Source organism: Rhipicephalus sanguineus, chromosome 1 (assembly GCF_013339695.2).
Source record: "Rhipicephalus sanguineus isolate Rsan-2018 chromosome 1, BIME_Rsan_1.4, whole genome shotgun sequence".
Taxonomy (NCBI): Eukaryota; Metazoa; Arthropoda; class Arachnida; order Ixodida; family Ixodidae; genus Rhipicephalus; species Rhipicephalus sanguineus.
In genome coordinates, this window is record NC_051176.1 from 35,929,667 (window position 1) to 35,949,404 (window position 19,738).

General features: G+C 43.9%; 1 protein-coding gene across 1 annotated transcript in view; it reads right to left on the minus strand.

Annotated features, from left to right (window-relative positions):
• Positions 1-2,832: 2,832 nt before the first annotated feature.
• The window catches only part of LOC119380888 (basic proline-rich protein), a 188,822-nt gene continuing 171,916 nt past the window's right edge, over positions 2,833-19,738 (minus strand). The window contains exons 27-34 of the mRNA XM_049412809.1: positions 19,557-19,622; positions 19,410-19,469; positions 18,349-18,417; positions 9,923-9,982; positions 7,995-8,060; positions 3,277-3,336; positions 3,147-3,194; positions 2,833-2,902 (exon numbers count right to left, since the gene is read on the minus strand). Coding sequence (XP_049268766.1) covers positions 2,833-2,902; positions 3,147-3,194; positions 3,277-3,336; positions 7,995-8,060; positions 9,923-9,982; positions 18,349-18,417; positions 19,410-19,469; positions 19,557-19,622 — 499 coding nt within the window. The remainder of the gene's footprint in view (positions 2,903-3,146; positions 3,195-3,276; positions 3,337-7,994; positions 8,061-9,922; positions 9,983-18,348; positions 18,418-19,409; positions 19,470-19,556; positions 19,623-19,738) is intronic.

Here is a 19,738-nt window from a genome sequence, read left to right on the forward strand (position 1 = left end):
AAGCTTTACTTGAGGTTGAAGCATTGTCATATAACCCGTCAGAGCCTGTAATTTTCTGCAATTTAAAAGACCTACAGCCACGATCTATCCAATCATCTAAGTATCATACAGAAATTGGCGGTGGCTATTAGGTCTAGTCAGAAAAACATAGAGACCAAAATATTATTAATAAAGTTTATATGCACAACAATGTGAACCCGCCGGTGACGTGCGAGGCTAGAGGGAGAGGAAAAAAGAGAGAGATTAATCTCAAGGCTGATTGCACAGTAACCCTAACCGACGGTTCTGGCGGTGCCATTTCTCGTGAAAATTGCGCATCCACGGTTAACGCCGTTTTTTCGCGCAACTTTTCAGACGACCAAAATGTTTCGTTGCGAGATTTTCTATGTGCCGACTTCACCGATATGTTTCCTATAATAACTAAGCCTACAGGTATTGAAAACATAATACATTAAAGCTTTCCTCTACACCCGGCTGCGATGAAATTAACGCAAAGTTTTTAAAAGTCACAAATGTTTATTGATCAATTATTTTAGCCGAGCTTTTTCAGCAGTCATTGGACACGGAATCTCTCCCAGCCGAATGGAAGGTTGGGAAGGTGATTCTGCTTTTCAAGTAAGCTAACCAGCAATTTCCGATAAATTACCGGCCCATTTCACTTACAAGCATTCCTTGTAAAATATTTGAGCATATTTTGTCTTCCCACCTTGCTCACTTTCTAGAGTCAAATTCATTTTTCTCGCCATCACAACACGGTTTTCGCCAATCATATTCTTGTGAAACCACACAAATATCATTCACTCACAAGCTTCACACCCTTCTTGATGGCTGTTCCTTAATTGATTGCATTTTTCTGGACTTTTCTAAAGCATTTGACCAGGTATGCCACGAACTTTTTCTTCCCAAACTACGCCAGCTTGACATTGATTCTCACCTGCTTTCTCGGCTAGAATTCTTTCTTACTAACCGTTCCCAATTTGTGTCCGTGAATAACGTTAACTCGGAGGACACTGCCGTGCGATCTGGCGTCCCACAAGGAACGGTACTAGGCCCTTTACTCTTTCTTATTTACATAAATGACTTATCCTGATGTGTTTCCTCATACATTAAACTCTTTGCCAATGATTTGTGTCGTTTTTCCTGAAATAACCTGCACTGATGGTAATAAAATCTTTCAATCTCATCTTTATGTTACTAACCAATGGTGCCACACATGGATGATGCAACTCAAGACAAGAAAATGCAAACATATGCGCATATCTCGAACATCTTCTTAAGCTTGGACAATGTGTTCTCGTATAAATACCTCGGCATTCACATTACATCAAACTTGTCTTGGGCATCTCACATTTCATATATAATTAACAATGCTAATCGATTATTGGGGTATCTCCGTCGCAATTTGGTAAAAGCCACTTCATCCTTAAAATTAACCATGTATACAACATTGATTCGCCCGAAATTAAAATATGCATGCTGCCTCAGTCTGAGGTTTAAGCCATGGAAACTTCATTCATTCACTAGAAATGGTTCAAAATACCTGTACGCGTTTCATCCTTTCGAACTATAAAATAAGAGCAAGCGTATATTCCATGAAATTAAGCCTCCGTCTATCACCTCTTGTATTTCGTCGTAAGATATTTCGTTCAAGCATCTTTCACGCCATTTATCTTCATCCATAGCTCTTTGACGAACTTATGTTGTCACCTCAGTATGTTTCATCTAGCACACGCACAAAAAGTACGTGTTCAATTTTTCAGAACTGACGCCTTCTTTCAGTCTTTTCTACCGAGAAAATCAGAAGAGTGCAATCACCTTCCTCCGCATCTAACCTCCGTCACAAATCACGTTCAAGAATGCCTTAGCTAACATTATATAATTAGAACTTTACGTGCTCCCTCATTTTTGTTATGTATATCCTGTTTTCTATGTAACTACTCCCTCTGTAATGCCTTTTGTCTTGAAGGTATTTAAACAAAAAACTAAAAAAAACTTGCCTGCTAGTTCATATGGCATTGTGGCTCCAATGAGAAATGTATGTAGCGCGAAGCCACTTGCATGCTGTACTACACTAGACTGCCGACCGCGCATAAATATCATTGTTTCCTTCAAATGCACAGCACCAGAGGGGCTTGAGAAACTGACCCTGAAAAGCATTAAATTTGTGTAAACTAGAGACATATGGCTAGCACAAACTCAACGCGTTCACCTTTAGCATTTCTGTAATGTCTGCTCCACTGATATGAACAGCTGAAAGTAGCAAATAAGGCATACCAGACACACACGCTACACTTTGCCTAGCAGTAAAAAAATTCGCATCATTGTCAAAGCATCCAGCAACATGTCAGAAAGAAATTCAAGTCTAACGTCTAACATCAAAGCGACTATCAACAGATGCGGTTAGAGATAGTCGACAACGGCACTTTCGCAAAGAGCTTATGTATATATAAAAATTAGCCGTGTCGTGAAATATTGCGGCAAGCGCCCAAGTGCTCCAATATAAAATTGATAAAAAAAACAAGCTATAGTAATAATATTGAAATGCATTCATACGGTGGCCTAGGTGCAGGTGCTGGTGGTTGGTATGGTGGACCGGGGGGGCTGGAAACGCGAAAATGATAATGTGTTGGCTCTAAAACTCTACTGAGCAATTTTTAGCGAAATATTCAAGAGACGCCAGGAAAGCCTTACGGTGGTCTAGCTACTGGAGGAAGCCCAGGAGGGGGTCTGGACGGAGGAAGTGGTGGTGGTCTGTAAGAAACCATGTAGCGGCTTCATAGATGACATTTTATACTATAATGAGGGGGAGGTAGGATAAAGTATTCTCGTTTCTTACGGAGGTCTGGCCACAGGAGGTGTAGGAGGAAACGATGGTGGTGGTCGTGCTGGGGGAACTTGTGGTCTGCAAATTATTCGTCAAGTGCATGTAAAGGTTCCAAACATGCACACAGTGGACGCGGATATGCTGACTACCGCCTTTGCAATAGTGCAACGAAATATTAGAATACGTGCGCTTTCACAAAGAGTTTATGTATATATAAAAAAATGAGCCATGTAGTGAAATATTGCGGCAAGCGCCCAAGTGCTGGAGTATAAAATTGATAAAGAAAATAAGCTATAGTAATAATATTGAAATGGTTTCATACGGTGGCCTAGGTGCAGGTGCTGGTGGTTGGTATGGTGGACCAGGGGGGCTGGAAATGATAATGTGTTGGCTCTAAAACTCTACTGAGCAATTTTTAGCGAAATATTCAAGAGACGCCAGGAAAGCCTTACGGTGGTCTAGCTACTGGAGGAAGCCCAGGAGGGGGTCTGGACGGAGGAAGTGGTGGTGGTCTGTAAGAAACCATGTAGCGGCTTTATAGATGACATTTTATACTATAATGAGGGTGAGGTAGGATAAAGTATTCTCGTTTCTTACGGAGGTCTGGCCACAGGAGGTGGAGGAGGAAACGATGGTGGTGGTCGTGCTGGGGGAACTTGTGGTCTGCAAATTATTCGTCAAGTGCATGTAAAGGTTCCAAGCATGCACATTGTGGACGCGGATATGCTGACTACCGCCTTTGCAACAGTGCAACGAAATATTAGAATACGTGCACTTTACGACTTATGAAAACTAATTGGCTGACGGACGCCAAGATATGTTGTATATCTTCGCATTTGTGTGTAAGGCGGATGGGATGAACACAGAGACGACCATCATTGATAATCAGCTCGTGTAATACGCGAATATTAGCAGAATTCAGGATTTGCAAAACTAAAACAACGGTTGATGACATAGGAGTGCGCAGGGAGGGGGGCGCAATGTCTGCCTCATACAATGACTTAATAGGGAGGGGGGGGGAGGGCTGCAATGAACCTTGGCCCGCCTTGCCCCCCACCCCCTCCCTGAAGAGGAACCCTGCGCAGGCCTATGATTGATGACCCACTATTCCACAATAACCGAGCAAACACAATCTTCTGCTAGAAAGAACAGTAAAAAAGACAGTGCGATAAAGGCGCTTACACACTTGCACATTTATAGTTTAACCATAATTAGCACTATCAAAAACTTCAAGCCCACTGACGCAAACCTGCTAGGCAATGAAAAGCTTGCTGCATAGCTAATTAAATTCCTCATCTAAGAGGAGGAACGTCAGTGCAAGAACATGCTAAGAACGATACTTGTGTAATAATCTACCTCTTCGCAAATAAAATCTTGCGGTCAGGCTAACTAGGGACGTAAACGCATCTGGATATGCAATATTGTGTTCGCCTTTTATATTATATATTATATTTATATTAAAACGGTACCTTGGCGAAACGGGACAACCTGTTAACGTTAGATTAAAAAGGCATCGAGCGGACACGGCGAAGAAGTTACCGAAAGCAGTGGCAGAGCATTTTAATATAGCAGGTCATAATTTAGAAGATCTCAAACTTTACATACTTCAGTCAAACTTCCGGTCCCCAAGGGACAGAAAATATTAACGTTAAAGGTATTAACGTTTCTAAGGGGGCCCTTGAATCGATTCGGTATGGTACATACACAACGCAAACCAACGAGAGTTAAGCCCTTGTTCTAGGAATTACGAACCTACTATTGTTAAAATGCCCGGTGCTTCCACTGACAATCATTCAGCGAAACGTACACCCTCCCCTCTCCCGCCCCCCCGCTTTTTGTTGTTTTTTTTCTTTTTTTCCGCCTTCCTTATGACTCACACAGTTCGACAGGGCGGCCTCTCCCCTCCTCCCCCACCCCCACTCTGTAGAGGGCACGAAGCATATACACACGATAGCTAAGGAAATCAGTTCCAGCCTTGAAGAAGACAAGTCCACTTGTCGAAACGTCGGCTCGAGCACCCACCCCCTGTTTACGAATTTTTTCATCGCAAGCTTCCATCTTCCACTTCCTGCCGTTTTTTGGATTTCCTTTTATATTTAGTTAGTTAGGCATTATGCAGTAGTTCATTATGTAGTTAGTTCATTATTATGCATTCATGCATTATGTATACCGTGTGTTTCTTTTTGACCGCTGTGAAGCTGCCCAGTGTATGAGGTGGCCAGGTTCCCCTCAAGCTGGTCAATGCAGCTTTTTTGCCTGGTCATCCTCGCAGCCTTGCTGTCAATAAACTCAATTCAATATTAACGATAAATCTGCGAAACGGTAAGTGGGTGAATACAACATCTCTGATCTGAATCAAGGTACTGCTCTTTATGGTCATTAGCAGATAAAGATGCCCAGTACTCAGTGTCCAGTAATACGCACGTATGAACAAGTAGCTGCATATCAACATTTTGTTAAGGTCAGCTCAGTCTAATTATTGAATAGACGCATAATAGTCTGTACCGAACATCACCACTGTCATACTCGCCTAAAATTAACGTTGCTGAATGCTGTAGAAGTAAAAATTGCGGCTCAGTCGAAATAGATAACCCCAAATGGGACAAAGGACATGCGGCCACGAAAGACAAAGCTGTTTCCCCCTAACTGCGTAATCCTATTTGTTTATAAAGACCGCTTCGTGCTTGACAAATGTGATGTATCTGGTAACTGGTGGTTCGGACAATCTGGAGCGAACAATCTGGGATGAACTTATCGTTAACACTGGAGAAGTTCGCCGAGAGAACGAAGATCTCGACCAAACAGTGGGAAATGTGCATGGCGGGGGAAAAGTGGTGATTTGTAGTAGCGCACATTTCACGAGCAGTGTTAGTGCGTGGGCTGTGTTACAGATCTTTTATATAAAATCAAGGTGAGTAACAGCTAGTCACGGTCGTCTGGCAAAAGGTGGTGGTCCTTGAGGAGGCCTTGAGGAAAGAGAAGATTGTGTAAAATAGGACTGAACAGCTAGTGCGTGCGATATGATCACGCATAAAGAATGCTTCTGTGAAGGCGATAACGTCTTACGGTGGTCTGGCCACAGGTGGTGCTGGGGGCTGGTATGCAGGTGGTGGCCTTGGGGAAGGACGCTGGGTTCTAGGTATGTGAATGCACAAAGCAGTCAGTACTCTGCCGTCACAAATTGCGGCAAATACGCAGTAGTGATTATTCCTTGGACGCTAACATATGCCATTATTTTGTCGATACCAATTTCAACTCTGCATGAATGTAGACCTTCTACTGTTATGTTTCAAATAGTAAGATGATAGAAGACAATTTTGCTATCGTACTACTTTGCTTGAAGAGAAAAGGGAAAACCATAGGTTAGATAAATATGTTATATTGTAATCAGCTGGGTGTCTCCTTTCTTAAGTTATTCATGGAGTGGCAGTAAAGAAGAAAGAGAGCTAGCACACATCAAATTAAAAAAAAAATGAGATGGAAAAGGCAGCGAGAAAAAAAGACAGGGAAGAGAAAGACACAGAACACAGGAAGAGCAATGAACTTTCAGCAAATTGTGAACCAACTCGCCCAAGCGCAAGTCGTGCATGACAGTGGGTTGCCACGTTAACGTCTGCGTGTGTTCGTGAAAACAAATTCTATCAAGAAGCGCTAAATGCGTTCAAGAAATCTAAGGAAACCAAGAATAGCGCTATCACTGAGGAGGCTCGAAACGTCTGAATAACACAAGAATGAAAAAATATACAGGAGGTACTAGGCTATAATGTATGCACAATCGGCTGTTCTTCAGGTGAATGTTCTATCATGGCATGCATGCATAAGCGAGCTAAATTCTAAGCATGACAATGGATTCCCAGTATTCGCACTTCATACTGAAAGGACAAGTAGACACAGCTTTCGATCACGTATTGAATTTAACTGACCTAAAACTAATAATGCTAGTCATATGCGTGCCGTGATTAAGCCCCAAATACAAAACTGAAACGCGTCTACCTGTTCACCCAAATATAAAACTCAAGTGCATCCATAATTTCACATCACAAGAATTCGTTTTGTAATGAGGACTGCTCTCATTTTAATATTTCTTCGCGACGCGACTAAGCGGCATGTGACCAGATATCGGATTGAAACCTTTAATGAAGTGATTAGGGGCACACCGGAGCACACTGAAGGCATAAGTTTGCATGTGCAATCGCTACAAAGTTCAGTTCAAATAGATGGCTATACAGTATGATAGAAGTAGCTGCCGTATTAGCTTAGCTGCTAAGGTGTCGCGCTTATAAGCTGCTGAGGTCCCCAAGAGCAGCGTGCCCTATAATCACATCAATCTTTTGGCCCGCAACACCACAGAAAATCAGTAATTGCTCCACGTAAGCCTTCTCGCCCTTTGTTATGATTCCGGAGAAGAAATATGCCCGAGATTAAGGAAATGCCGCTGTTTAATTTCGTATGCTCAAGAACTGTGTTGGCCTCATTGATTCTATATTCCAGACATCTTCGCACAAGGGTAATTGCGCGATTGTTGTAATCAATCCATGTGCATTTCCGAGAGCCTGTTCATAGCTTCGGTATGAATGCGCCATGCCTGGTTGCTTTTGTAGCATAGCTGAGTTGAATAACGTGGCTGCGTGCACACGTGCATATACTTGAGCCGGAGTTACAGCGTTTTCTCACGAACTTTGACGACTGATGCCCATGATCCATTTTCAACTTTTTGTACTTATTTTGTCTATTGGTTATTTCGTTTACACGGTGGGCATAATAGCGTAGAAAAATATATAGCTGTGGAACTCGCACCTCAGGAAAAACAGACTACCAACTGAAATGGAAGAAAATACATTCACAAACATAACGCTTTAACGGTATGAACGACTGCATAGAAATATCAAGATATACTCATACGGTGGTCTAGGCGAGGGTGCTGGTGGCTGATAAGGTGGACCGGGGGGGCTGGAAATGTAGAAATAACGATTTTTCCGTTACCCGTTGAAAAGTTGTAAGGAAGTTAGAAGGGTTGGGCTTGAAAGTCTTACGGGGGTCTCGCCACAGGAGGGGGTCTTCGTGGAGGAGGTGGTGGGGGTCTGTAAGGAAAATTCCATGCGGGTTCATGGCTAAAATAGTATGGGTACTTCTGAATATTGAAAGAGTGCAAGGTTTAGGCGTTTCTTACGGAGGTCTGGCCACAGGAGGTGGAGGTGGAAATGAAGGTGGGGGTTGTGGCGAGGGAAATTGTGGTCTGCAAAATAGTGATTAGGTTAGTGTGAAAGTTTAAAAGCCTTCGCACCGTATGCTAAGCCAATCATCAGTTTCCTTTGATTCTAGTGAGAGGCTGCATTTTCCTTCTATTAAATACCAGCATTCGCTATTAGCTTCCAAAGCTTCACATACATAGCATACAAAACAAGTTAGCATTGAGGACTATAGTATTCAAATTAAAATGGAGCACACCTCACATATGACACGAGGGAACACATAAAAGGCACACACATTAGAGCCATTTGTGTATGTTGTAACGTTCGCGGTGCTTGTCTCAATCTACGTTGGGGCCTTCGGATAAGATTGCCCAGCTTGCTGCGTTATCTTCTTTTCTTTTTTTTTCTGCCACCCTCCGGTTGGCTACGAGGCGCTTAAAAGTGCGTCGCATTGAATAAATCGGGTTTTGTATTCCTGGCACTACGTGGTCGTCTGTTTGCTGGGACCGGCTGTCTCCCAGCCACCGAATACGTAACAATGCCTCGTGTTCCATCGGGTCAATTTTCGGGTGTGACACACCCTTATCCTAAAAATGCCATAAAACAATGAAAACGTGCAAATAGAACGCTAACAGAGCGCCTAAAAGAGGGACTATAAAATAACAATGGAAAAGCTGGCGTGCCGGTTGGTTCTGGGAAGCGGAAACTCATCATCATAAAAAAAAAAGGATGAAGGGAGAACACGCTTTCGGTTTCTTTTGGCATATGGTTAGTACAGACACTAGATGAAAAGCTGGGCCGAAAGAACGCCGACCACAAGGACGCCGCCATTAACCCTACAATGGTCAGTGTTGCCCTTGCAATTATTTACAGAATGGCTAAAATTCGCGCTACGCAACACTACTTATACTGGCAATATAAATCAAACACAAGCATTTTGACGCATGAGAGACGTGCGAAGAGGGTTTGGGGTCTATTTCTAATATTCTGAGAAAATATTTAAGATTATATTACGTAATCTACTGAGCGTAGGACTCGTGGTGCAGGAATGAGTGTTTGCACTCGCTTTTTCTAGACGGCGCCACCATATCCACTTGAGTTCGAGGTCGTGGCTGATTGAGGGTTTTGTGAATCGCAGAACGTCGTTGTGTGCGCTTTCTGCTGGCACGTGCTTACAAGTCTACTTTACGCAACCTCACTTTCATTTTCACTAACTTCTATGAAAACTGAATACTACCATCAGGTCGTGCAAGCGTTTCAGGAACTGCTAACGTTCGCGGGGTAGTGTAATGGCGGCCATGGCGGCGCCCTTGTGGTGGGAGACTCAAATGCATGGGCCCTAGGGAGCTTTTTCTCTATAGTCTGTACTAATTCTATGCTTTTTGTTTTGTTTTCATATTGAAAGGGTTGATGGTGGGGGCATTCCCTTATGTCATAGAGGAAGGAAGTGAGCAGCAGCTAAAAATAATAATTTCAGTGATCAAAGCGATCAGAAATTCTTAGATAAAAAGCTGAAGTCTCACTAGTTTGAGTTGTATATGCGTTGAGGAAGACAACTGCATAACGCATTGGCGTAGCCCCAGGGAGCCACAGGGAGGCACAGGAAAATTTCCAAATGTGGATTAACGTATATACAGGAACACATAGAAAAACTCCCACGAACATGCAAAAGAATGGTTGAATCCACCCCCCCCCTCCCCCCTAACAAGATTTGTGGCTAAGCCCTGGCATATTGGTATGGACGACTTTATGGAAATATCAAAATATACACATACGGTGGTCTAGGTGAGGGTGCTGGTGGCTGATAAGGGGGACCCAGGGGGCTAAAAATGTGGAAGTAACGATTTTTCCGTTAGTTGTTGAAAAAATGCACGGAAGTTAGAAAGGTTGGACTTGAAAGTCTTACGGGGGTCTCGCCACTGGAGGAGGCCCTGGAGGGGGCCTTCGTGGAGGAGGTGGTGGGGGTCTGTAACGGAAATTTCATGCGGTTTCATGGCTAAAATAATTTGGGTACTTCAGAAAGTTGAAAGAGGGCAGGGTTTAGGCGTTTCTTACGGAGGTCTGGCCACAGGAGGTGGAGGTGGGAATGAGGGCGGGGGTTGTGGCGACGGAAACTGTGGTCTGGAAAATAGTGATTAGGTTATTACGAAGGTTAAAAGACTTACATTCGCATACGCCAATGAGAAGTGTCTCTTTATTCTACCAAAATGTTTTGTTCATGGTCAACTAAATGCCAGCATTACTATACATCCTACTTGTTTATAGAGACCAGGAAAAGAACTGACTGATGAAAAATAATCGTCAGAAACTCCCAGTTCCGCAATAAAGCTTTTCTATTTAAGATAGTTTTAGGTTAACGCGATACACAACGTGTATAGAGAAACTGATTCTTCCATCACAGCATTTAAATGCTTGTAGAAAATTCAGATATTATTCATTAGAAGCTGGAAGCAGAAATTACGTGATTGCTTGTTGTGTGACCCACATCACGTGAGTGCTACGCAACGTAACGTATGTGGAAATGATTTTTTAGGAGAATAACTTTCCAAAGAACTTCATTCGTAGCTAAGTTCAGCCCTTTCTTTACTGTCAAAGTGAGCAGGAAAATCTCATGATTAAATGTATGCTGCTGTTGGTCTTTGGTCACGAACAAAGTCTAACTCCTTGTTTCGTTGCCTAATGCGCAACAAACATGGGTGACAAATGAGGTTTCAGACGCCTCGTTAACTACAGCGAAACATCAGAAGTGTGGTTCAGAGGATTCGTTTTGTTGTGCCCTTCACAAGGCGTTATGCATACACGATCGGCTGTAGTGACACCGGTCTCGATTGTTGTCACTGTGAATTGCCAGAAACACTTGAAGATATATTTTGCGCCTGTCCAGCATACACACGGGAACATCGAAAGTGATTTTATCGATTGCACGATTTCATGGTAGACCATTAACCGATGGGGTTATTTAGGCCCTGTTGAGGATTGTGAGGTTGTGCTGCTAAGCTCGCAACAAGTGCGCACGGACAATGCCGGGAGCACAGCGGCACTGTTCTGAACCGGATTCCTTGATTACTTAAGCCGCGATAAAAACAAAAAAAAACGTACGATTTACATTGCAATGCACTCCACTATGGGACAGCGATAAAGGCGGCCTAGGCACAATGCTTGGGGGAAATACACTTTTCAATGTGCTTAGAAAAGTTCGGCAGGTGTTACACTCGTGTAACGCACGAAGGTGAAAGCCGCGTTCCGCAGGGCGCAGACACTCTATCGCGCGTTCACCACTGTGGAGTAGCGCCGCCGACAACCGCCACCGCCACAGCTGTTCTGAGTGTGACGTCAATGCGCCTTGAGCCCTTGCCTGCTACTTTGCGAAGTAGTTGGCCGCTGTAAACTCACCAAGGGCACCATTACAGTGGCGAGTACTCACTACTCGTCAGTAAGGCAGTACGCGCACCTACGTACCAATATATTATGTTGATGTTGTGGGTCATGATTACGATGATGATGATGATGATGATGATGATGATGCCGATGAGGCATTACAGCTGAGGCCTTTGAAATCAGTTAGCAGCCATCAGCCACCTACTTGTTAAACAATTAACATCGTGTGACTCCTGATGCTATTCCCCGCTTCTGCCACTCAATATAACATCTGTTAACGTGAGTGCGTTTATAGATGTAATACGCACTGAATACGCGACACATTATGTTTAATATCTCAGAAAAGTAATTCGAAAGTTATGGACCAACATAGTTACCAAAATTATTTCAAGTTCCTGGGCAGGTGCCCATTGGCGTATTGCCTGAGAGACGCTAAGTAGATGCGTTGATAATGTCTCCACACCTTTGAAAAAGACAAAGACAAAAGTGCTCGTATAGCGTGTTGAAGAGGTCGGTTAAATGCCATACTAAAGTACTTTCTCGTAGCGGCTCACTTGTTTACATGAGTAGAAGCCGGCTTTCGGCTCCTTGTGTAAGAGTGTAACACCTGTTGAATTTAATGTAGTGACGGCGTGGTTATTGCAAACGCTCTAATTATCCAAAATCACACGAAGATGTCGAGCTCCTTACGGTGGTCTCGCCGAGGGGGGCGGAGGAGTATAGGCAGGCGGTGGTCGTCCTGGGGGGCGCCGAGGTCTGTGAATGGGGGAGAATATGTTTTGCGTAGGGAATATGTTTTCGCTTTGCTTATTTCTTGAGGAATGTCAATATTAATAGCTTAAAAATGACGAAACACAAATACTAGCTTTGCTTGTGATTTTGCTAGCATTGTGAAGAGCTGATGAAGATTAGGTGTTACAGTATCGTCCATCTGCATTGTAAGTGGCATAGGGAACCAGTTATGTGCGTCACATTGCTGTAACGTACTATCGGACTGCCAGGAACTTAAAGCATTCAGCCAAACTTTGCACACAGCAGTCAAGAGCACTTTTTAACACGTACACTTTTTGTCCGCGGCAATACGCGCCAACTGTAGGAGCGGCGCATTAGGCATAGACTACCACGGAGAAGGGCGGCCGGAGGCTATACTTTCACTCGTACGAGTTTCATTTTAGGTCTAATTTTGGTGGACATGGGGGCCGATTTCGTGACGACCCCTATCCGCCAAAGTCAGCGAGTGAACACTAAAAGGGTATGGGACTGATCTTGTTGGTATGACTTCATGACTGCGGAAGAGCGCGAAGAACGAGGACACAGAAGCGCTGGTCCTGTCTGTTTCTTTCTGTATCCTCCTTTTTCGCGCTGTTTTGCAGTCTGAAGTGAACACTACATGGCAAGGTCCGGGTAACTACAGCGCTTGGAACAGTGCCGACTAAAAGCAGCACAAGGAGCACCTGGGAACTCCTACTTTCTTCCTTACGCTGGTGCCACTGGTCACATCTTGCAGCTAATAAAGGAAATTCATTAGCCGCTGAGATCATAACCCGCTATGGCGAAATGAAAAAGCTACTGCGGTCGAAGTAGCCGATTTATCTTCGAACATACTTTCAGAAGCGGAGCAAATACCGGTAGAGACGGGACGTTCAGAGAGCGACAAGCGGCACTCTCACCGTCCCGTCCTTAAAGCTGTTTGATCCTGTCGTAATGATGTACGAGAGAGCTAGATTTTGCAGTGTCCTTTGGAGCATCATGCTATTACACAGTGCTCCATATATCATCACTGGTAGGGGCATGGCTTTTACGGGAGGCCCTTTACAACAGATAAGGCAATCTGGTCAGCCAAATTACTGCACGACGACCGCCTACCACCCGCAATACAGCGGGTATACTACTTCGATGAATGCATCGCACAAGAAATAGTACGTACACGGACCCTGACCTATGCTCTTTCACAAGGACTGGCGAACTCGGTGCTTCAGCTGTTACTTGGACAGTTAGCACCTATAGAGAAGACATCCAGAAGGCTCTGCCAGGTACTTCGAAAGGAAAGCTGAAGGCAGGTTCGCATTTTCAAACATAATACCCAGGCTACATGTGCTTCTACGTGGGACAGTGACACAGCGCAGAGCCATGACAAGGCAATACTTGGCCATGACAGAACAGCTTGGTGAGACGAGGTGGAAAGTGACCTTCTCCAGTCTTCCAAGGAAAGAAAAGAGTCGAACAGGCGACGAAAATGGGCACAGGAACCTCTCGGGCTGCCATTTTCCAGAAATGGTAAAGTGCACGCTGAATGAAGGTCCCATATTTACAATACGACCGCATCTCAAACCGGTACAGTTTTGAGGAATCGTGCACATTATTCCAGAGCGAATTCCTGATGAACGCAAAAGCGAACGTATTTCACAAAGGGTTGAATGCTTCAAGAAAAATCATGAAAGGGAACATGTGGGGAGCTATTTGAATGATACTATCTGGTTCCTGACAAGCAATAATTTAAGGCTACTTTTATCAGACAAGATAGCGCGATTTGTGGTCTTGAATCATGATGATTATGAAGAAAGGCATTGCAAGCTCTGAACAAGAATTTCAATGCAACAGATATGGACCAACGAGGGCTAGAAGACTTACGGAAGAAAGCTAGTAAAACATGCGGTAGAATAGGCCTGCCGAGTCTCCAGAAAAGGATCAAAGCTAGGAGGTAAGTCGGACTCCGTCCATCCTTCGCGTTTAAAACGCACAAAGAGGACAGCACGTTTAGGGTTGTGTTTGAACATAAGGAGTCATGGCTAAACCAAACTGAAAGACATTTAAAAACACATCGGTCGGTTCTTCAAGCTGACGACCCGTACCCCATAAATGGCTCTCAGGTTGTCATAGAATTTTTGAAGAAAGACCGACCGTTTAGGTGCCGATCAGTGGATGTGAAAGACATGATCTACAACATTCTGCAAGTGCAAGCAGTTCAAGCCACTGAAGATATATATAGCATCGACGCAATGACAGCACAAAGTTTATGAATGAATGTCTGACGGGAGTGCAAGAATTTCTGGAACAGCTACGGATATATCTGCAGTCATTATGTGTGAAACACGACTTAACTGTGTTTGTGCAATGAGAAGGAATACCAATCGGGTCATGTATCGCTCCTGTCCTGTGTAATTTGTTTATTTCAAAAGGGGACCGAATCCTCAAGCAAAGATGAGAAGAATTAAGTGTCATAGCCTGTTTTCGGTATGTGGACGATTTTCTTTTGTGTTTCGATGCTGAGTGTCAGTTACAAACGACTGCGCAATATGTGTTGGACGCCTTTCATGATGTGTTCAAAGGATTAAAATTGACGATAGAAGTACCGAACCAGAATGTTATGAAATTCGACGACGTAGAATTACACTTAAACCCCCGGCACACATCTTGGGCATGTATGACGAAAGGTGACAAAGGCCTTGTGAGCTAGCATAGCGGCCATGGGAAACTCGTTGAAAGAAGTGTTGCGCAGACATGTCTTTCCAATCTATTAATAACTCATGCGATCACGTGATTTCAAAGACTTTGAATGTACAGGTAGCTAAGTTATAAGCTAGCAGATTGCCTGATTTAATAATTGTCGCTATTGCTGAAAAAAATGCTTCGTAATATTTCTGCAAAAAAAAGTAGAAACCGAAAAACAAGTGCAACGACCCGTGGTTATGCCCTAGATCCACAAGATACTTTTTTGAGCGCCTCAAAAATTACTAGGGTTGTGCAAGACAGTTAATAACACACCAGGAACGCAAGAAAGAGAGAAATGTAAAATACTACAAGCTTCGTTCAGTGTGATGTAGCAGTTGTATACAGTTTACTATTAACATGCGGAAGAAAGTATACCCGGCAGACCTCGAGGTGCGGTAACACTAGGCTCAGAGAGCCCAGGTGTCACAGGTCAACAGATTACCCACCCCGAGAACAAAGCTACCCATTGTAACCAATGCACATATGCGTACCTCATTTCGAAAAAAAGAAACAATTATGAAGCGCATAAAAGACGACAGAGAGAGAATAGTTTACAAAGCTGCTCTCATGGCATCTCTGGGCGCCGAAACATGTATCAGTGAGTCATCAATAAAATTAACTCCGGCTATCTCTTTCCACGTGTTCTTTGAATTTTTATTTATATCGACTCTGCATCAATAATGACACCAGTCGAAGTTTGCGCTCGTTCTGTTAAACTGTGTCCTGGTTCTTTGTAGTCGGTCCTTCGTAGCGTCTACCTAGCGTAAGCGCATCGCCAAGCCAATCGCGAAGGACGACTTGTACAGGCGAGAGACGGCCTTGAAAGGGTCATTGCTTATGATTGCCGGTCGCTATTAAAAGCCGAAGCCTCTCCCATCTTTCGCCAATCAACCCGATCATGTGGTTGCTGAGCCACGTTATCACCGCAAGCTTCTTAATCTCATCTGCCCGCTTAGCTTTCTGCCTCCCCCTCACCCGCTTGCCTTCTGTTGGAATCGCGTCTGTTACTCTTAATGACCAGCGGTTATCTTGCACACGCGCGACGTGCCTCGCCCGTTCTCATATCTCCTCTTATTGCGATTAAGCTGTCCTTAACACCCGCTTCTTCCCTGACCCACTCCGCTCATGTCTTGTCCCTTAAGGTTACACCTATCATTTTCCTTTCCATGGCTCGCTGCATCGTCCTCGGTTCAATTTGAACCCTTTTTGTAGGCCTCCGGGTTTGTGGCCCGTAGATAAGTACCGGTAACATACAGCTGTTATATACCTTTCTCTTGAAGGATAGAGGCAAAATACCATTTATGATTCCATAATGCCTGCCAATGCTCTTCAGCCCATTCTCATTCTTCTAGTTACTTATGTCTCATGGTCCGGCTCCACAGTCACTACCTGTCCTAAGTAGTCGTATTACTTCATCACTTCCAGTGCCTCGCTACCTATCGCAAAGCACTGTTCTCTTCCGAGACTGCTGAACTTAACTTTGGCTTTCTGCATTATATTTTTCAGACCAACCTTTCCGCTCGCCTTCTCAAATCCAGTAATCATTATTTGCAATTCCTACCTTGAGTTACTCATTATGCCCACATAGCAGCTAAAAGATAATCAGCACTGTGCCAACATTGTAGCCCCATTCTGAGCACAAATCTACATCCTAGCAATGTAGCTACATTGCGATTAGTACCACGGCGTTTTTCGCGTAAGATTTCAACCGTTAGACACTGCGACCAGGAAATTTTTGCGCTGCACTAAGGCAAACAGCTGCCATCAAATTGTTTGTCAGTACGTTTACACAAAAAAAGGTATAACATTCATATTTAAGCGTTCACATACGGTGGTCTTGGCGCAGGTGCCGGTGGTTGGTACGGTGGACCAGGTGGGCTGTAAATAAGGTAATTTTAAAAGCTTTTCTCTATAGACTTGCTGCGCGATGTTCAAATAAATAGTCTGGAGAGGCCAGAAAAGTCTCACGGTGGTCTCGCCACCGGAGGAAGCCCTGGAGGGGGTCTGGACGGAGGAGGTGGTGGTGGTCTGTAAGGTACGATGTAGCGGTTTTATGAATAATATTTTATAGAGCTGACGAATGAAAAGAAAAGTATGGTAACGTATTGTCATTTCTTACGGAGGTCTGGCCACTGGAGGTGGAGGAGGAAACGATGGCGGCGGTCGCGCTGGGGGAACTTGTGGTCTGCAAATTATTCGTCAAGCTAATGCAAAGGTTCCAAGCATGTACATTGTTCAAGCCACTACGCCGATTACGGCATTTGCAATGGTGTAACGAAATATTAGAATAAGCGCACTTTACTGAGTATGAAAAGATATCGACTGTTGGATGCCAATATACGTTGCATATCTTCGCATTTGCGTGTCAGGTGGTTGGGAAGGACAAATCAATGACCGTGATTTAGAATCAGTTCCTATAATAAGCGCATGTTATCAAAATTCAGGATTTACAAAATGCAAACAATGGTTGGTGAGACTATTCCACAATAAACGAGAAATGCAACCTACTGTATGAGAGAAGGTTTAGATAGACTACGATAAAGGCGTTTCCACGCTTTTGCACATTTATAGTTCAGCCATGATCAGCAGGGTCAAAAAGGGCAAAAACTTCAAACCCGCTGTCACCAACCTACAAGGCAAATAAATGCTTGCTGCATAGCTAATTTGGGAAAGTAACATGAGGAACGTCAGCGCCAGAACACGCTAAGACAGCACAAGTCCGTATCACACGATCGATCTTATTTAGGCAGCTATGTATAAGCAGCTGCGTATCAGCATTTTTTTATTGGCAGTCCAGCCTAATTATCGAATAGACGAAAAATATACCATAGAGAACACAACCACTGCCATACTCGCAAAAAATCGAAGTTGCTGAATGCTGTAGACGTAAAAATTGCAGCTCAATCAGCATTCAGAGAGAATTCATGACCCCAAATGGTACAGAGCACACTAACATATGGGAAGGCCACAAAACACAAAGTTCTTTCCCCCTCAGTATCAAGCAAAACTGTGCAGTCCTCTTTGTTTTTGAAGACGGTGACCGCTTCGTGCTATAGAAAAGTGGTGTATCTGGTAATTGGTGACGTGGTTGAAAAAATGGTGTTGCCGTTGGTTCGCACAATCTAGAGCGAACGATCCGGGATGAACTTATCGTTCCTATCAAATAAGTTCGCCGAGAGAGCCAAGATAGCGACCAAACAGTGTAAAACGGGTATGGCACGGCGGTAATGGGTGATTTGTAGTAGTGCCTTTTTCGCGTGCAGTCTTATACCGTGGGCTGTGTTACGAATCTTTTAGATACATCAAAGTAGGTAATGGCTACTTAAGGTGGTCTGGCGAAAGGTGGTGGTCCTTGAAGAGGTCTTGAGGAAGGAAAGGATGGTTTAAAATTCGATTGAACAGTCAGTGTGGATCATTCGATCATGCATAAATAATTTTTATGCGAAAGCCATAACATCTTACGGTGGTCTGGCCACAGGAGGTGCTGGGGGCTGGTATGCTGGTGGGGGCCGAGGGGAAGGTCGTTGGGTACTAGGCACGTGAGTGTAGAAAACAGTCAGTACTCTACCGTGACAAGGTAGGTGCGGCAAATACGCAGTAGCAATTATTCCTAGTACGCTAACATACGGCATTATTTTGTTCATACTGATTCCCACTCTGCGACTCTGTATGAATGTGCACCTTGAACTTTTATGTTGAAGAATATCAGGATGACAGAAGAAAATTGTGCTCTCGCACCACTTTGCCTAAAGAGAAAAGAGAAAACCGTAGGTTATATCAATATGTTATACTGCAAGCAGCTGAGTGACTCCTTTCTTGCGCTATACGCGGAGTGGCAGAGTGATCAAGGATGCGTGACCTGAAGTTGAGAAGGCACTGAAGCACAACATATTCTTTGTAAGCATCGTAAGGAGACAACACAGTTCACTTTCTACCCGAGCACAGTGTGGATTTGTAGGTAATTATTAACACAAACTATTCATTTAGCGTACTCGAATAAACAAAACATTTAGCGTACTCGAATGAACAAACATTTAGCGTACTCGAATAAACAAAAAATCGTAAAAGGAGAAAGAAAGTGGCCACGGATAAATATCAAAATCACTTCCTTTAAGGTGACAGGCGCGAGAAAGTAAGAAAAAACGATGGAGAAATACAGAAGACTCTACATTGTTCATATGTAATTGCGACTCTATTAAAAAGATGTCGTCAGAGTGCGCACTCGCGTGCAGACACTTCAGTTCCTGAGGGAAAAGAAAATTATTGTGTGCTCATAGTCATGTCGAATGACTGGCGCATGATATACGTGTTCTCCAGGCTAATCTGTCAAGCCATTCATGTCTGCTAACATAGAATGCTCAAGCCCTAATGCGCACATCACATCCAAACACTGAGCTGGAAAACTCGATGGGGCCATTTTCGTTGTCGTAATCCTTGCAATAAGTGCATCCTCGAAGCTACGGACTACCTCAAATAAGTTCAAATGTTCAAATAAGTGTCTGGAGAGGCTAGAAAAGTCTTACGGTGGTCTCGCCGCCGGAGGAAGCCCTGGAGGGGGTCTGGGCGGAGGAGGTGGTGGCGGTCTGTAAGGGGCCACGCAGCGGTTTCATAGATGGTATTTTATACGACTGACGAATGAAAAAATATCGTAAGGTATTCTTGTTTCTTACGGAGGTCTGGCCACAGGAGGTGGAGGAGGAAACGATGGTGGTGGTCGTGCTGGGGGAACTTGTGGTCTGCAAATTATTCGTCAAGTGTATGTAAATGTTCGAAGCATGTGCACTGTGCAAGCGGCTACGCTGACTACCGCTTTTGCAGTTGTTTAACAAAATATTAGAATAATAAGTGCGCT